The sequence below is a fragment of the Morone saxatilis genome, unplaced genomic scaffold, assembly GCF_004916995.1.
Source record: "Morone saxatilis isolate NCDOM2014 unplaced genomic scaffold, NCSU_SB_2.0 Contig20, whole genome shotgun sequence".
Taxonomy (NCBI): domain Eukaryota; kingdom Metazoa; phylum Chordata; class Actinopteri; family Moronidae; genus Morone; species Morone saxatilis.
Window position 1 is genome coordinate 21473423 of NW_023339763.1, and position 15758 is coordinate 21489180.

Here is a 15758-nt window from a genome sequence, read left to right on the forward strand (position 1 = left end):
AGAGAGATATCTAATTAGTAAAGCGTCCAACAAATTAGGTCAATAATTAGAGGAATAGATAGTGTGATCGATAGATAATTAGATAAGTAGATATATCTCTTATTGAATCCCAAAGTCCAAGCTGGGAAATTGCAGTAAAGTGATTATTTTTGTAATCGATTAGTAGTTTAAGTAATTTCTTTATTATGCAAAAGTGGCAGTAAATATTGTTTTCAGCCTCTGAAATATGGAGACTTCCTGATTTTCTTTGTTTTATATCATATTAACCTGAACAACTTTGGGTTTTGAACTAACAGAACAAGACATTTAAAGATAAAACTTTTGATTTTGAAAACTAGGATGGACATTTTCTGAAATGTTATAGACCAATCTAACAAATAATCATCAGAGTAATAGATGATGATTTTTTTTCAAGTAGCAGCCCTAATAATAAGATCTCTGGTTATATTGTAGTTTTATTTTAGAGAGCCCAGCGCAGCACAGTAGTTTCAGACTGCACAAGTCAATTCACATCCATTTCTTTCTGCTTGTGGTCCACATTAGCCCATACAGAAATGTGCACTGACATTTTTAGGGGGGTTAAATGTCCTTTACAAGAACAATCAGTGTTTTTGTTTCTGAGGCCCTTAATCTTATAGGGTATCCCATGACTTAGATTTAGTCTCAGTATGGCTGCAGGAGAGAGGCCGGGCCTGTTGGTCAAGAGAGCGGTTGTGCTGTGGTGACGTGTTTGCCTGAAGCGGGAAAATGCCAAATGGCCGCACTGCATTTCCAGACAGAGATCATTTATTTTACATCAAGATATTAGATTTTTACTAAAAGCACCACACGGAGGGATCCGTTTTTTGGAAGTAGCCTTTTAATGATGAATCATGTCTTCACTTTTCTTAACTTTGCGTCACTGGTCTGCTTGCTTTAAGGTGAACTGATATCCTGACCCATCTTTCTGTAGTCGGCTCATTGTGATATATAGATTCTGTGATAAATCATTTTAGAGCAGCTGAAAACTGTGACACATTTCTCATGTGACTGTCATGACTGACCATGCCTGCTGAGTTAACCGGCTACTTAGTCAACCATGAAGTTGTCATGCCCCTATTATTTGAACTGCTGACATCTAGCAGACAGTCACAGCTGCCTCTGTGTGTGAGTTTAGGGTATTTATGTATAGGATAGGCGTAGTAACCTCTTTATACTTGTCCTGGGTCCCAGTTAGGATTCAGTGTCTTCAGAACAGCCTACACAGGATAGTGTGACAAACGACAATCACATGATCAGGATGAAACTGAATCCAACAGCTCTGATGTCTGTTATTTGTTCTCAATCTATCCTCACTCTCTCTCATCTCTTTTTATGTCTTCCCCTGGCAAACAGAGACGATTGCGTCACCTCCGGAGCATCGCAGCCAGAAACATTGTCAACAAGAATGGTTCCCCACTGCTGGACACTTACTTCACCCTCCACCTCTGTATAGGAGACCGCATATCTCGAGGTCAGTGTTAACACCCCTCCCACACACACCTTCCACCTTGTTGCTCCTGAGAACGGATAGAGGGTAACATTGCTGCTCGGCCCGTTTTCTGCAATCTCAAATTCAGTATATGTAAACTTTTGTTATGCACATTATAATTCTCTGTGTCATGAGTTCCTTCCACCCCATATTAACTAATTTAGCTACTGCATGGTCAAAAATAGCTTAGGTGGTTGTGTCATGACATCTCAAGCTAATGTGTGATCTCTAATGGGAAAATCCACTCTAAAATCAAAATGATGTACTATTGCAATGATTTTGGACACTAAATGTAGTATCTACATGTGCCTATAATCCAATAAAGTCACTGTTGTCCTTGCTGTGTGAGTAGCCGATTCAAGAGTTTACACTACATGATATTATCACTACAGTGTTGTGTTCACAGATTAAAGCACAGCTGAGTTTTTGTGAATTGTGTTTTAGGGTAGATTTAACCGAGTTGGTTGTGCATGAGTGTTTTCTACCTCCTTTGAATCAGCATTCTTTGATGTCTTTTTAGATTTTTACAAGAGTGAAGTCATACGAGACTCACTGGTGAGTATAACTCTTTATGTCTGCTTCCTGGGATATGTTTGAGATATTATTATTACCTGCTGTTGCAATGTGTGTTAGTACACTGGTCATTATGTGCAGTGCCTTAATGAAGGAAGACAAGCTTCTTGTATGTTACTGATGCATTTAAGGTATTTATACCTGCTGCCTACCACATATGTTGTTTCACTATAAACTCACTTAAACTGGTTTTCAGATAGCTAAGCTACAGTGACATGCTGTGAAACATGCTCTGCTGAATAAAATGTCAGACTCACATCAACGTGAATTAAATATGATATGTGGTGTTCTCTTACACAACCTTTTCTCTTGGTCTGTAAGCCTCTGTCTGTTGTGTAAATGAACTAGCTGTGTATTACTACGTGATCCTTTGGCTTTTTTTCTACTCTTCTTTGCGTGGCAGATGCAGCTCTACACAAAGCTATAGAAGCAGCCAAGTACAGCAAGCCATTACTGTTGGGCTTGATGCCGAGTCATGAGCTGACCTAAGCTGCTTTCTAGGAGTACTGTTCAGTACCCTGAGCAGACAGACTCTGTAATGCACTGCAGGAGTCATGACTCCTGTCATCTCTCAGCACAACTTCCTCCTGTTGAATTTAACATCCTTGCTGACATTCGTTCTCAAGTATTCCGTCTCCTTCCCGTCATCATTTGTCTAGGGAAACGTTTCTTGTTGGTCTTCCTGTTTTCCTTCTAACTGCTATGCCCCTTTTCTTCTGTTGCTGACTCTCACTTGTTCTGTTGCCAATCCCCCCACCCCCACCCCCACCCTGTGGATTGTACTTCTGCTTCTGCTTCCCCTAACTGTCCTTGAAAGTGACACAAAGAGCAAGAGATTTTCTCTCTGTTGGAGGGAAATGGTGCATAATTGAATGATGTAAATGGCTACAGTACTTTGTAGAACCAGTACTCAGTGCTGTCAGTCTGGAAGTTCAAGGGCGGAGAACAAACTTTAGCATGAATCAGACTTTAAAGTTAATGGAGAACAGGATGATTCAGTTACTTTACTGAGGATAGGGATTGCATTATGACATTGAATTTGATGGCACTACCACACAGATTTTGATTCAACCTCTTCAGCATGCACATAAAGAAACACTCGCATGCTTGTATTGTTTTTACTTCTCTGACATAAACAGTAGCTTCAGTTGAAGTTTGATTATTACTATATTAAATAAAGCAGTTATTGTGCTGACCAGCTGTTATGTCAAGTTTTAATGCACTCCTTACATACACTGATTATCCTCACCAAGTGACTGCTAGTCTTTACTTATATGTGTCAGAATCCAACTTGGCGGAGCCTGGACTTTGGCATGCTGCCGGACCTTCTGGACACCTCAGTGTCTTGCTTCGTGGTGAGGATCTGGGGAGGGCAGGAGGAACAGTACCAGCTCCTCATAGAATGGAAGGTCAATCTGGATGGCCTCCGATACACAGGACAACAGGTCAGCAACCACACATGATAATGATAGTGTAATATATATACTGTAGTTTTGTCAAAGGGATCCCATTGTGGTAGAAATTGTGCACCGGCTACATAGGGAGATATGAGTGGTGAGAGCAAAAAACATATATGTATGTCTCAATGATATAAATATATAATACAGTTGTCATTTGTATTTATCAAAAACTGAAGTAATTGTTTGTACTATCTGCAAATCTAGTGTCATGGTCAAACACATGAGGTGCATGTTTTTTAGTTCTTTACATGTGTTTTACAGTATTTTGCAATTGCTTCGGCTCAGTTTTAACACATAAAAATCTAACATAGTGCTCAAAATGATCTCACACATCTCATGGCACAGTAAGTTCACCAGAGCATCACAACATTGTATAGGTATTAAAACAACAGTAACCTATATTCATCAAACCTGAGTCTGCAGTTCATTGCCTGCAAATTATACAAATAGCAATGTGTGGCCCCAGTAGCTCACCTGGTGGGGCAGATACCCTACTGTAACAGACACTCAGGACTATAATCAAAAGGCAAGAAACAGGATTTCTTCCTCCCTTCTTTTCCATGTATTCTCTTTTACCCATGCATTTTAAATGTATGGCAGTGGTGGTGAAGTAATTAGCAACTATGTTGCAGTGCTGCTCACCAGAGTAATGATGTTAAAATTAGAAGAAATGTTTGCAAACACATTGATTCAGTCATCTGTGTGCTTAGTAATGGCTGTTGAAACAGTTTTGAAAAATGAGCCAAAGCAATTATAAAATACAGTAGAGTAACTCAATGTTATTTCCATTCTTTCACAGCAAGACTATTTTCAAAGCTCGTAAACAGATAGCTCAGTCTCATGCACTTCCAGATGCCCGCTGTCCTTTGTTCTCTCTGCTTCAGTCCCCACAATGAGCCTCTACTGCCTTGCTTTGTCCACAGATTCGATCCAGGAATCCAAATGAGATCATATTTGGATTGAATGATGGCTACTATGCAGCTGACTTTGATCATAAGGTACAGCCTACTGTCCATTTTCCAGAGTTTTGCATCATAATGGAATACCCACTTCTAATCTTATTAGCTTTATTTGGACACTGTTTGGGTTCTGCATTGAAACACTGACATGTGGCTGTTGCAGGATCAGTCAGAGCGGAAGAAAAACAGCCTGCTTCAGGTTGACCAGAGTTCAGTCAGGAACTCCTACAGTGTTTTCTCTTTGCTCAGGTAAGGTTCATGCCATCTAGCAGTATGACATCATGTTATTATATCCTTAGGACTCAACTTTAATCAGCTGTATTATATCATATTATATCATCAACCACTTACAAATTATGCTTTACAGTGTGTTTGATTTTTTCCTCCAACAACTACTCCTTCTTCAAGAGCTGCAACTATAAGTTAACTAATCAATTAGTTGTCAGTTATTAAATTCAATTTAACTTATCTGAATTCAGCTTCTCAAAATGTGAATATTTTTTGGTTCATTTAGTCATTTAGACAGTAAACTGAGTATCTTTGGACATGACATTTGAGGACGTCACACTGGGCTTTAGGAAACAATGATCAACATTTTTCACAACCATTTCATGGACCAAACAACTAACAGTTTAATCGATAATGAAAATAATTGGTAGTTGCAGCCCTAGTTTCGTCAAGTAGATATTTTACTTAATTTTAAATTGGTCATGTGATTACACTTCCTGCAGTTATGGGTGTTCCATATTTGTGTTCCAGCAGAGGGTGCCACAGGAAAGCCAACTTTTTGACCCATTATCAAGGAATCAATGCTGGTCTCTAGCTTCATATAAAGGCACAAAGCCTGTTAGTCTACACAGTATTTCTTGGGCATGATGGGACAAAAATAGGGAACATTTTTATCCCAACATTTGAATTTAAGCGTAACACAATAAAGACACTTTATCATTAGGCTGGTGTCCGATTTGTGATTAGAATCGAAGTCCTGCTGATGTTGACTGTGAAAAATGGTTGCAGTACAAATTTACACCACAAGAAGGAGACAGAGATTTTCTTAGCAAGTTGCTTGTTAGATGCGGACCCCTTGTGCAGTGATTAAAAGGTTGAGACAGCATACAGCAGTCCTGGCATCTGTTGACAAACACAGGCTTGTTGTTTTATATTTATATTTAAATGTGGTAGGATTTAAACACTACTTTCAGCATCACCAGGGCTTCCCCAGAGGGAAACCCACTGTTAACCATAGCCTGATCATTTAACAATGTAATTACATCCAGTTTTAAGCAAACAAATGTATATCTGGAAGGTTAAAGTTAGGCACTTTCAAAATAAGATAAGGATCCTGTCATTATGAGCATTATGAGGGCTTTCACTGACATTTTCCTACTATAAGAATTAAATAGGGGGACATAAATGCGTCACAGGGCTTTGCTGTGTCATGGAAGAAGTTATGCAAAAGCCGGCTGAACTTTAACAGTGTTCCCTCATCTAGAAGTGGTCATGGTTTATGTTTATATGAGAGGATACATTGCCTCCCCAGCAGCTTGCAGGAGAAAAAGCCCATTTTGAATCCTAACTTTTATGACCTCTGCTCTTGCTTCTTCTATTATTGCAGCTTTCTTCCACATCCTCTTCTATCCTCATCCAGTGGGACTTTTCAGAGTTTAACACAGTTACATTGATCCCCTTCTTCCCACACACTGCTCTGCCTGCAGCTCCTCACCCCTGTCAGAGTTTTTCCTTGGCTCAGTGCACTCATATGCACATGGTTTATGATTATGTACTGTGGAATGATTCATCAGATACTGTACACTCCAACCGGGATTATCCTCCCACCCCCCATGGTACATAACCATATATACTGCTCAGTTTCTGACCTGAGAGCTCTGCCTTTTTCAAAGTGCATTAACTCTCTGAAGCATTCAGGTGGAGTGCTGCTCATGGAACTGTGCTTGGAGTTGAAATTGCTTTTGTTATTGGCTCACTTGCGTTAGTTGCATCATAAATTATATATAGCATTTTATGTTTGTATGCTGCTGGCACTGCACCATTGACTTTTCATCACGTAGAGAAGTGAAAAATAGGGTTCTTCTCCAGTTGCCTAATTTCTTCTGTGCCTCTTCCAGAAAATTTTGAATAAATGTCTTTTTTTCTCCAGGAACAGTGATGCATGCCCACAGGGGACATTCACAGTGTCACATATTCTCACCCAACTCTCTCCCACTCTGCCTTGGCCCAGTGCAGTCCTTTAATGGAAAAGGATGAGAGCTGCTTTGCTAAGAAGGCACTGGTCTTGATTAATGAGGGTAATTTGTCAGCAGATTCACAGTCTGCCTTTCAGCCTAGCTCTGGTTGACAACACCCGTCGCCTGTGTGAGTAGCATGGTGATGTGGGCTAGCAAACACAAGACGTCTCAGATGGAGAGATGAAGAGGGAGAGTACAGATCATCAATCAGCAAAGTCATGTCTCTTCCAAAGAGTCTTCCAGGCTGAGATGGAGGCTGAGCCACATCCTATATAGAGCTGGGCCCTGTCTGGGTAGGAAGAAAGCCAAGAAGACAGTGATGAAGATGAACCAGCTGTTCAGCAAAGTGTTTTTTTTCCTATTAATACAGGTTCAGATGTTCCTCAACATCCCAAGTACGCTCTTCTGTCTTACCATGGGAATGTCTTAGCAGTAAGAGAGGGAAGAGCTGATAGGACTAGTGGTAGAATTGACTTACTGTCATCACATGACAGAGCTGCATATTGGACTAGTTGTATATTAACAGAGTGGTTTACTGTTCCAGTTTGTAATGGTTAGAGGCCATCTTTTATGGCCTTATATGTTCTTGAACGTCACATTGAAGTGGTGTGTAAGTAAGTACTTGAGTGGCCCCTAAATTCTTCCTCACAACTCTCAGCTCAGACAGCTAAGAGTTCTGTGCTTGTGTTTAGATGTTAGATAGTATTTGTACTGACAACAAAACCAGTGTCAATGCTGAATGTCGAAGTTTCAGGTTTATTCTAGTGTCCCACGTGACACATGGTAAGCATCATTCTTGGGGCACAACTTTCACAGTTCAGCGCTGTGGCATTGCAGTTTAATCCTGTCTCAAACTTTTAGAGCCTGAAGGGGAAACTTTCTTTCCCCCATGATCAGAGCCACATGTGGCTTTAGTTTCCTGATTTGCTTTTGTATGTCCCTGTGTGGAGTGTGCGTGTATGTACAGTATGTGTCAACAGAAGCAGTGCATAGTGATGGTGAAGCTCTGTGGGGGGTCTCTCATGCCAGAAGGCTGTTGAGGTGATAATGCTTTCTTGCAGTCAGACCCTAAAGTCTACTCACCTGTTGGTTGGACGCTGCAACCACAGCTCTCGGACATGGGACGTTGTTGTGTTCCTGCGTTAACCAGGCAGCTGGATCGGACTCCACGGCTGACCCTGGGGTCTCAACCAGAAGCAACCAGACTATAGACGCAAACTTACCGCCTTAGCTTTGAATCACCCTGGAGGTATAAATGTGGGTGCTCTTGTTTTCATTTCACACTTCTGGAGTGGACTCAAAGCAACCCCCATACAAATAATTTAAAAAGAGGTCTACAATTGGTTTTTCAATGTAGGCAGTGGGCCTGCAACACATTTTTTCTGTCTGAAATTACTTTCTCTCAAGGCTAAGACCTCCTGTTTTTTTATTTTTCACTCTCGTCTCCAGCGTTGCACTTTCTTTGGGTCTTCCAGTACAGTGCTTCGTGTTGTTATCTCAGCTTGTTGATGTAGGATTCATTCCTCCCACCTCTAAAATTATGCCCCAACTTAAAACCTAGCCTTAGCCTTTCTTGTGTCTTGTGTTTTTTGGCTTCTCGAACAAAAGACAGTAGTCTTTGACTAGTAGAACTTTATATGAGCTCTTTGTACATAAAACAATGCTTTGTAGCTAAGCCTTTTCTTTGTTTGTTATTTGGCTTACAGCAGGCAGCATAAGTAACCATGACTAACCGTCAGATTTTTAGTGTACCACGAGGGCAAAGAGCTCACGCTGATGACTGGGGATCCAAATTTCTATAATTATTTGCAGAGTGTGTGACCCCTTTTTGACCCATTTTTGACCCTTTTGAGACCAAAGATATCTTTTTTTTTTTAAGATCTCTTTGGCTTCTCTGCATCTCTGTTATAGTTGTCATGTAAACACGGATTATAGCAACTCAGCAGATCCTGACAGCCTGGAGGAGTAAAAGTGCATATGCAGGCTTGCCAAAGAACCTCCAGTAATCTTATCTTCCAATCCCTGTAGATGGAGACAATGGTGAAGTGGGGTGAATAGCAAGTAGTTAAATGTGTTGACATTCTTTGGCAATGAGATACTGACAGAATTTAGAAGTGTTGTTTATTGTGATTTTCCCACTGCGTTGCTGTTGGTTTTGTCCCTGGCAAAGGTGTGATAGTGGGACATTATTCTCAATTTGTTGTCACAAAATGTCTCTGAACTTGTTCTGAATGGCTTAATTGGCTGCCCTGTTCACCTTGTGGTGTTGGGTTATGGTTGCTGGAAATGAATTCAGTACAGTCATTAGTCCTTGGGCTTGTTTCCTCTGACCGAGGTTTGTTTGACAAGTGCATTGGGCATGCTTGCATGTGATGAACAGCTGGAAGACTGGCCAAGCCACACGATGTTCAATACATTTGGGATATGGGTTTGGTAGCAGGAAGAAGATCTTTGTAATTTCTGATGGGAGAGCACCATGTATACTTTTAATGCCTTCTTTTTTGCTCGATCCAACCTGTTGCCTGCACCTCTTTCTTTTTTTTCTCTCTGTCACACATAAAAGGTTTTGCAGTTGAGCAAAAGTATTTGTTATGAACAAAAAGCTCTGCAGTGATATGGTTAAGGAATTGTCTGCCAAGGAAAGACCAGAAGGTTGCATCTAACAAACTTCAGGTGTTATGTGCATTGTCATCTTGTCATTCAAACCTCCCCATTCAAGACAGTTCTTCAAACAGTTCTTCCCAAGGCCTTAAATGTAGCCTTCTTGATGTTTCCTTCTTCGTTTCTCTCAGAAGAACAACAGTGTACTCCCTGGGGTCTTCTTCAGATCCCAGGTCTTTCTCTGGCATATCTTTGTGAGCCAGAGGACACATCTGCATTTGCTGATTTATTCTCAGCCCTGATTGCAAAATTGCGGATGCTGGACCACAACACGTCATGTAAACCATGGCAAATATTTATTTTAAGATAATCAGTAAAGGTAAATGAACAGAAAACAGGAGACCTTGGTCAGAGAGGCTGCCAAGCCTGCTGCCCTCCAACTACACTGAAAGGACTTTAAAAAAGACTGGTCATCAGTGTTTGTACTTAATCCTAAATCTTAACATTCACCATTTTAACTTTATATTTTTGCTATACCTTGAAAGCCCCTGTTAAAGATTTTCTACGAGATGCCTTCTGTTTATCAAAAAATCTGTACGTTTCAAGTTTAATCTGACACCCCTGCAGGATCTGGTGCCACGGTCAAAGGAGAAAATGTTATTGTTTTTCTGATGTTTATCGGCATAAAGGGTTGAGTGCACAGGCTTAGTCATAACTTCCTGCAAATCCCCTGTGGCAGTATTGTAAGTTACCTGTCATTCCGCGGAAAAGGAAAGTTGTCATGGCTTGTGAAAAGGTGTTCTTTGGACAGTTGCGCAGTGATTAAACTGCTGCCTCAATGAGGGAGCTCGTGGGAACCCCCCTAACCCCTGCCCCCATAGGTTGTTATAGAGCTTGATGGCCAAGCTCTAGCCCAAGAGTCAGGCAATGATAAGGTGGCAGACATGCGTGAAAAGGAGAGAGGAGATAACTATTCTCACCTGGGGGAAAAGGCCATATCAGATTCTGCCATCGCAATCACCTAAACAGATGAAGCTGTCAAAACAGATTTGCCCTGATGTTCCAAAATACTATCTGTTACTGCTATCACTGTCACCTCAGACAGATTAAAATGTGGACAGAAAATATGAAATTATTTTCCTGTAGGGTCGTCTTAGAAGCAATTTTTTTTCAGGTTGGTGGTCAGAAAGAGGCAATAATACCTAGAGGTGAGTGAGTTTCATAAGAAAAAAGCCCCCTAGGATTTGTAAAATGACCCCACCAAGCTGGAAGCCTGTTAAAAAGAGCCTCTTACACTAAATCGCCTCAAGAGGCAATTTCTTGAAGAAGAGAGTGCATACCTAAAGAAAACCCTATTCACCTCACCCTCATGACCCAAACCACAGGGTTAAAAGGCATGAGTTCAGACATGAGAAACTTGCTAATAAGAAGAACTGATTGCATCTTTATCTGGGGCCCAGACAGTTGAGCCATTCTGTATTCATCTAGAAAGAAAGGTGACTATTACTGTGCAATCCAGCTCTCATGGCATTGAGACATTTAGCAAGAAGTGAATGATCTAACACCATTCTGACACAATGATTGCTAATTGCCAGTTCTCCTCTTTGTCCTTGTAACTCATTCCCACCATGTGGCATTGTTGTCTGTAGATGGGTTGTTGGGAGTCCCTTGGGCTGAGTTGAGGGAGGGTTTGTCTCTTTTTCTATTGGCTCTGCACTTGAAGAAAGCATACTTGGAAGTTAATTATCCATGTGATTGATGGTCTAAATAATGCGCTGGCTTGTTATTTGTGTACTGGTGTTGCTGTTTCCTATTTCAGTGATGACAGTGACATGGCATTTGGACTAAGGCGTCCATCTTTGTGGTTTCAGTTAATTAGTTGGCCTTTGCTTTCTGGAACTGACTCTGGTTCAGGTCTATCACAGGACGTTTGATCTCATATTGTGGTTAGATTATTTTAAAATAATAGTGATTAAACATTTTGTTGAGATATTTGCGGTTTGTGGTATTTAAGAACGTGATCAGTCTGGTCCAATGGACTTTAGACTTTTATTATTAGGAATGTTCTCAATAATGTTTTTGTCCTTTGTTTAATGTCAAAACTCGTCAATAACTTTTACAGTTTAGGAGACTCAGCAGTCGGGCCAGAACAATGACATTCAACCCCAGTAAATCAAAAAAAAGAAACAAGGAGGCATTAACAAACACACTGCACAATGACTCTTCCACATGGGGACAATCATATTTCAAGATGCTCTCCAAACATTCACTCTAAACATCCAAGCTAAATGAAATGAATAGCACCGATGCCAGCCAGTTTAGTGGCCTCTGGGACCCACAGTTTCAACATGGGGTTGTTTTTGTGGTCTGGTGTGTGGTTCTGCACAATGATCAGGGTGACTGAGGGTGACTTTGTGTTTTCCTCCTCTTGCAGGCTTCACACAGCCCAGAGAGCCATCAAGCAGACCCAGGTGACAGTGCAGAAGATTGGGAAGGAGATCGAGGAGAAGCTGAGGACGACGGCAACCTGCACAGAGCGGGTGAGCACCAGTCACCCATCAGCAGCATTTTCCAACTCATCAGCAACTTGCCTTTCAAATCAGCAGCGGCGTTTAGACAGCTTATTTTCAGTAGCAAGCACTGTTGTTTCATGTTATTGTAAAAATATGTAAAAATCACTATTGGTATAGAATTTCCTGTTTTGAGAAAATAAAGAGGGATGAGGTGCAATTTGAGATTTGTTGTTTTCAAAGAAGGTTCATTAACACCAGCAGTAATCGGTGTGATCAGCAATGACAGGCCCATTGGTATCTACACTCATAATAAATATCAGCAAACTATATTGTGCTAAAAACTTAACAGGATTTAAGAGATTGTATCATCCAAATCCTCGGATGTAATTGTTATGTAAAGTAATTTGAGTTGTAATTATATCCTTCGGGCAGCTATTGTATCTTTTTGTTTTGACGGCTCTACTGAAAAGTGGAGTAAGTGCAATATCCCGCCTGCCTTGGCGATAATGCCTTGACCAAAATCCACTGTTTATGTTTTCACCTCCTGTCATACCCTCCACTAGGATCCACAGCAAAAGCAAGAAAGCATATTTAACATTTTTGGAATTGGCAGCCACACAGCTGTGAAAACTGAGCACTGATCCCAGGTTTGACATTGTGTTTATTGTAAACATTCACTTCAAAAGCACCCCCTGTTGTTTTAAAAGCCCGGAGACAGAGACAGTGACACGTTTGGTGTTTTTATCCTCCGGAGTGACTTGCCTTTGGGGAAAAAAAATATTTTTGTGGTCACAGGATTACATCCCTTACATGCTAAAATTCATTCAGTTATTGGGCCGCTAGGATATTTTTGTGTAGTGTTTAAAATTTACAGGAGTGTGTGTATGTGCTTTTGTGCAGATACCAAATGTAAAGGTTTTGAGTGCCTCTTTAGACAGCTGTTACAGCTGTTGCTTTTCCATCATGCTCTCCATCAGCCTTTGATATGGCTCTTTTTTTTTGTTCCTTTGCCCAGACCTTCACCCTACCTATTAAAGTAGCTCTGCTATAGCCTTCTCAAGCCTTCCCACAAAAACATTGAGGCTCCATTCTTTTGCCACAAAGGATCCCTTTCAAAAACTTGTCTCTGATATTTCCCCCTCGGTGAAACATTCCTTGAAACCCTTTTCAGTGCTCACATCAGCCAATAAATCACATAATCCTCGTCCTCTACCTTTCTGTTAAACCCTGCAACTTGCAGTGAGTGGAGCATTGTGTGGCTCTTCTAAGGGTTTCCCTCTTTGCCTTTGGAAAGCTCTGTACTATCCTTCTGTCGCGTCATAGTGAGCATGGATCAAAGGGGGACCAAGTGGAGGCCACCAACCTCAGCGCATGGCCCTTTTCACCCTCTCACCCACACCCTGCTATTAATCTGCTGGGTTATAACATGCACCCCCATGCCTGCTGCTTATTTACTCAGCTGACCCTCTGCTGTTTGATGTTCAGTATGAGTCAGACGGGGGCCCTGCTGGTGGGTTACAGTCTCACACACTGACATGGCTGTGACCCACTTGTCAACTTTGCCGCCGAGTGAAAGTGTAGGAGGCTCATGGTTCGTGCCAAAGCCAGCGGTGGTTAACATGCAAGCATCAGGGTGCGACACATTGGAGAGATGGAGGCTCTATCAGTCCTCTCTGTTTTTGCCAAAAAGCCCTCAGAAGTCTTCAAGAAGAAGCATATCTGTGTTTCCTCTGATCCAGGCCACGATCACTATCTAAGTGTGAGTGTGTGAAAGGCCGCAGACGCTGCTTGCAAACACAAGGCCGAATATCTGTTATCCTGCCAGTAAGCTCCCTCCCTCCCAACTCTCCATTAGCCATGCCATTCTCCATGTTTTTCTCTTCCAACTCATATTACATGTGCATTTCTTAGTCATCATCCACATAGTCCCTAAACGACGCCTCTTAAATCTCTCTATGCATGTTTTGAAAGTGCCCTCTCTGTTCATCTCAACTTATCATTATTCATTGTATTTTTCTCTTACCCTCCAATCTCTCCCCTTCATCTAATGTATACCACATCCACATCCATCAGTCCATGAATCCCTAGTGCTGTTCCTCATTAGATGGTTAGCCCCACTGCAGACTCCCCCCTCTACCAGATAGAGACATGAAGCCTGATAAAGGGACACCCTATGGAGAGGGCAAGATGTTGACTAATGACCTGCACTCTGATGCTGCCGCTGGTCAGGGAGCATGTGGTGAAAGAGAGACGCCAGCAGAGAGTTGTGGGTACAGAGGCAAAGACAGACACTCATCTGGAGTTGATGGGTTATATTGTGGTCTCTCACTTGGGTTTGTGTACATCCGCCTGTTTGCATGTGGTTTTCTGTGTGCTGGGCGTTACTCTTCTCTATCTAGTGAAGGGCCAGTGGGCACACAGTGGGCTTGAAAGTACTACACTTAAAAGAGATTCAGCCATCATTAATGTTATTGATTATACATGCATAAACTTTCATTGCAGTGGTAAGTCAAAATGTCTGTTGTGAAAAGGCACAAGCTGTCACAGGTGCTACACACAGGTGTATGAAGGAGCATTAGTCAAGCAAGGTCTGTACACACCCTATACCTTCAGAGAAAAAGGTCTGATTTGGAAAATGAAGTGAAAGCACCTGTGCAGGCGGACCTCGGTAGTGGAGGGCCTTTTTAAAATCTTGATTAGATGGGGTTGTTGCATCAAAAAAAACCAGTAAGGTACAGAAAAGAATTCACATTTTGATGCAGCAGAAATTTTGAGTTTATTACATTTTAAGCGTGATTACATCATTGCTACACATTTGCTGTGAGTATTTTGTTTGTTCTTGTAGATAAAATCACCAGACTGGCAACAGAGGCACTTTGCGCCAGAAACAGATGTGGTTCTGAGACGTCTATCCTCTAGCTAAGATGCTGGTTGTTACATCACCACCTTCAGCCTCATCTTCTCGCATCTTATCAGAGCTGCTGCTTGCATGTTAACTGCAGGACCTCCATATATGTTAACTCGCTGCCAGCCATTCCCATGACTTGGGCTCACCACTAAACCTCCTCACCTGTAGCACTGATCTCAAGGCTCAAAGAGATGTTTTCAATAGCCACATCCTTCTCCGTCTTTCTTGTCTTTAGTTGTTGACAGTGGCCAGTATTGGCTCGGTAAATGTACATTAATCAACGCAGCCTGGGATCAGCCTGTGAAAACATGGCTTGTTTTGGGGGGAGCTAGTAGGAATTTAGGGCTCTTTATAAAGGATAATAAACACAAAAAGTTGCTGACCGCATACTAAATATTTGCCTTCCATCTTCTTCCTCTGTTTTCTCTCCATATCATTCTCTACTTTTTTCTCTGAACAGAAGAAGGAGCGCGAGTGCATGCAGCTGCGTATAGCCGTGCTGCGTAGTGAACTGCAGCGGCAGAGGAAGGCGCTCGGCAGGGAGATAGACCTGCGGCAGAAGGAAACGGTACAACTTCAGAAGAAAGGTAAAGCACATGGGTGCACGTACAACAGGCACACTAATGTGGCTGTTAACACCACACTAAAGGTTTTATTGTTATAAGCTTTGCCCCAATGAATATGAATCAGAATCAGAATCAGAAATACTTTAATAATCCCCGTGGGGAAATTACTTGAAAGGTGGGTACAAGAAACAGGAAAAACAAGGAATGATGATGGATAATGAAGTGTTCAATAGATGAATTTACACTGAAATATAGTTATAGGCCTACAGATGTCATATTTCAGCCTTGAAGCTCTTCTGTTCCAATCTAAAATAATACACAATGTCAGTATACTTTTCATTTTTCCAGCAGCGTATACAGCCACAAGCAACTTAGCTAGCAATGTGAACACTGTATACACACAAGAGCACATATTTCAGTAT

The 15758-nt window shown here is 41.5% G+C and overlaps 1 protein-coding gene across 2 annotated transcripts in view; it reads left to right on the forward strand.

Moving 5' to 3' along the window:
- uvrag (UV radiation resistance associated gene) overlaps window positions 1–15758 on the forward strand; it is an 81697-nt gene that overhangs the window by 3840 nt on the left and 62099 nt on the right. For both annotated transcript variants that reach the window (XM_035666308.1, XM_035666309.1), the window contains exons 2-8: window positions 1375–1492; window positions 2031–2065; window positions 3367–3528; window positions 4467–4541; window positions 4666–4751; window positions 11784–11889; window positions 15231–15357. In XM_035666308.1, coding sequence (XP_035522201.1) covers window positions 1375–1492; window positions 2031–2065; window positions 3367–3528; window positions 4467–4541; window positions 4666–4751; window positions 11784–11889; window positions 15231–15357 — 709 coding nt within the window. The remainder of the gene's footprint in view (window positions 1–1374; window positions 1493–2030; window positions 2066–3366; window positions 3529–4466; window positions 4542–4665; window positions 4752–11783; window positions 11890–15230; window positions 15358–15758) is intronic.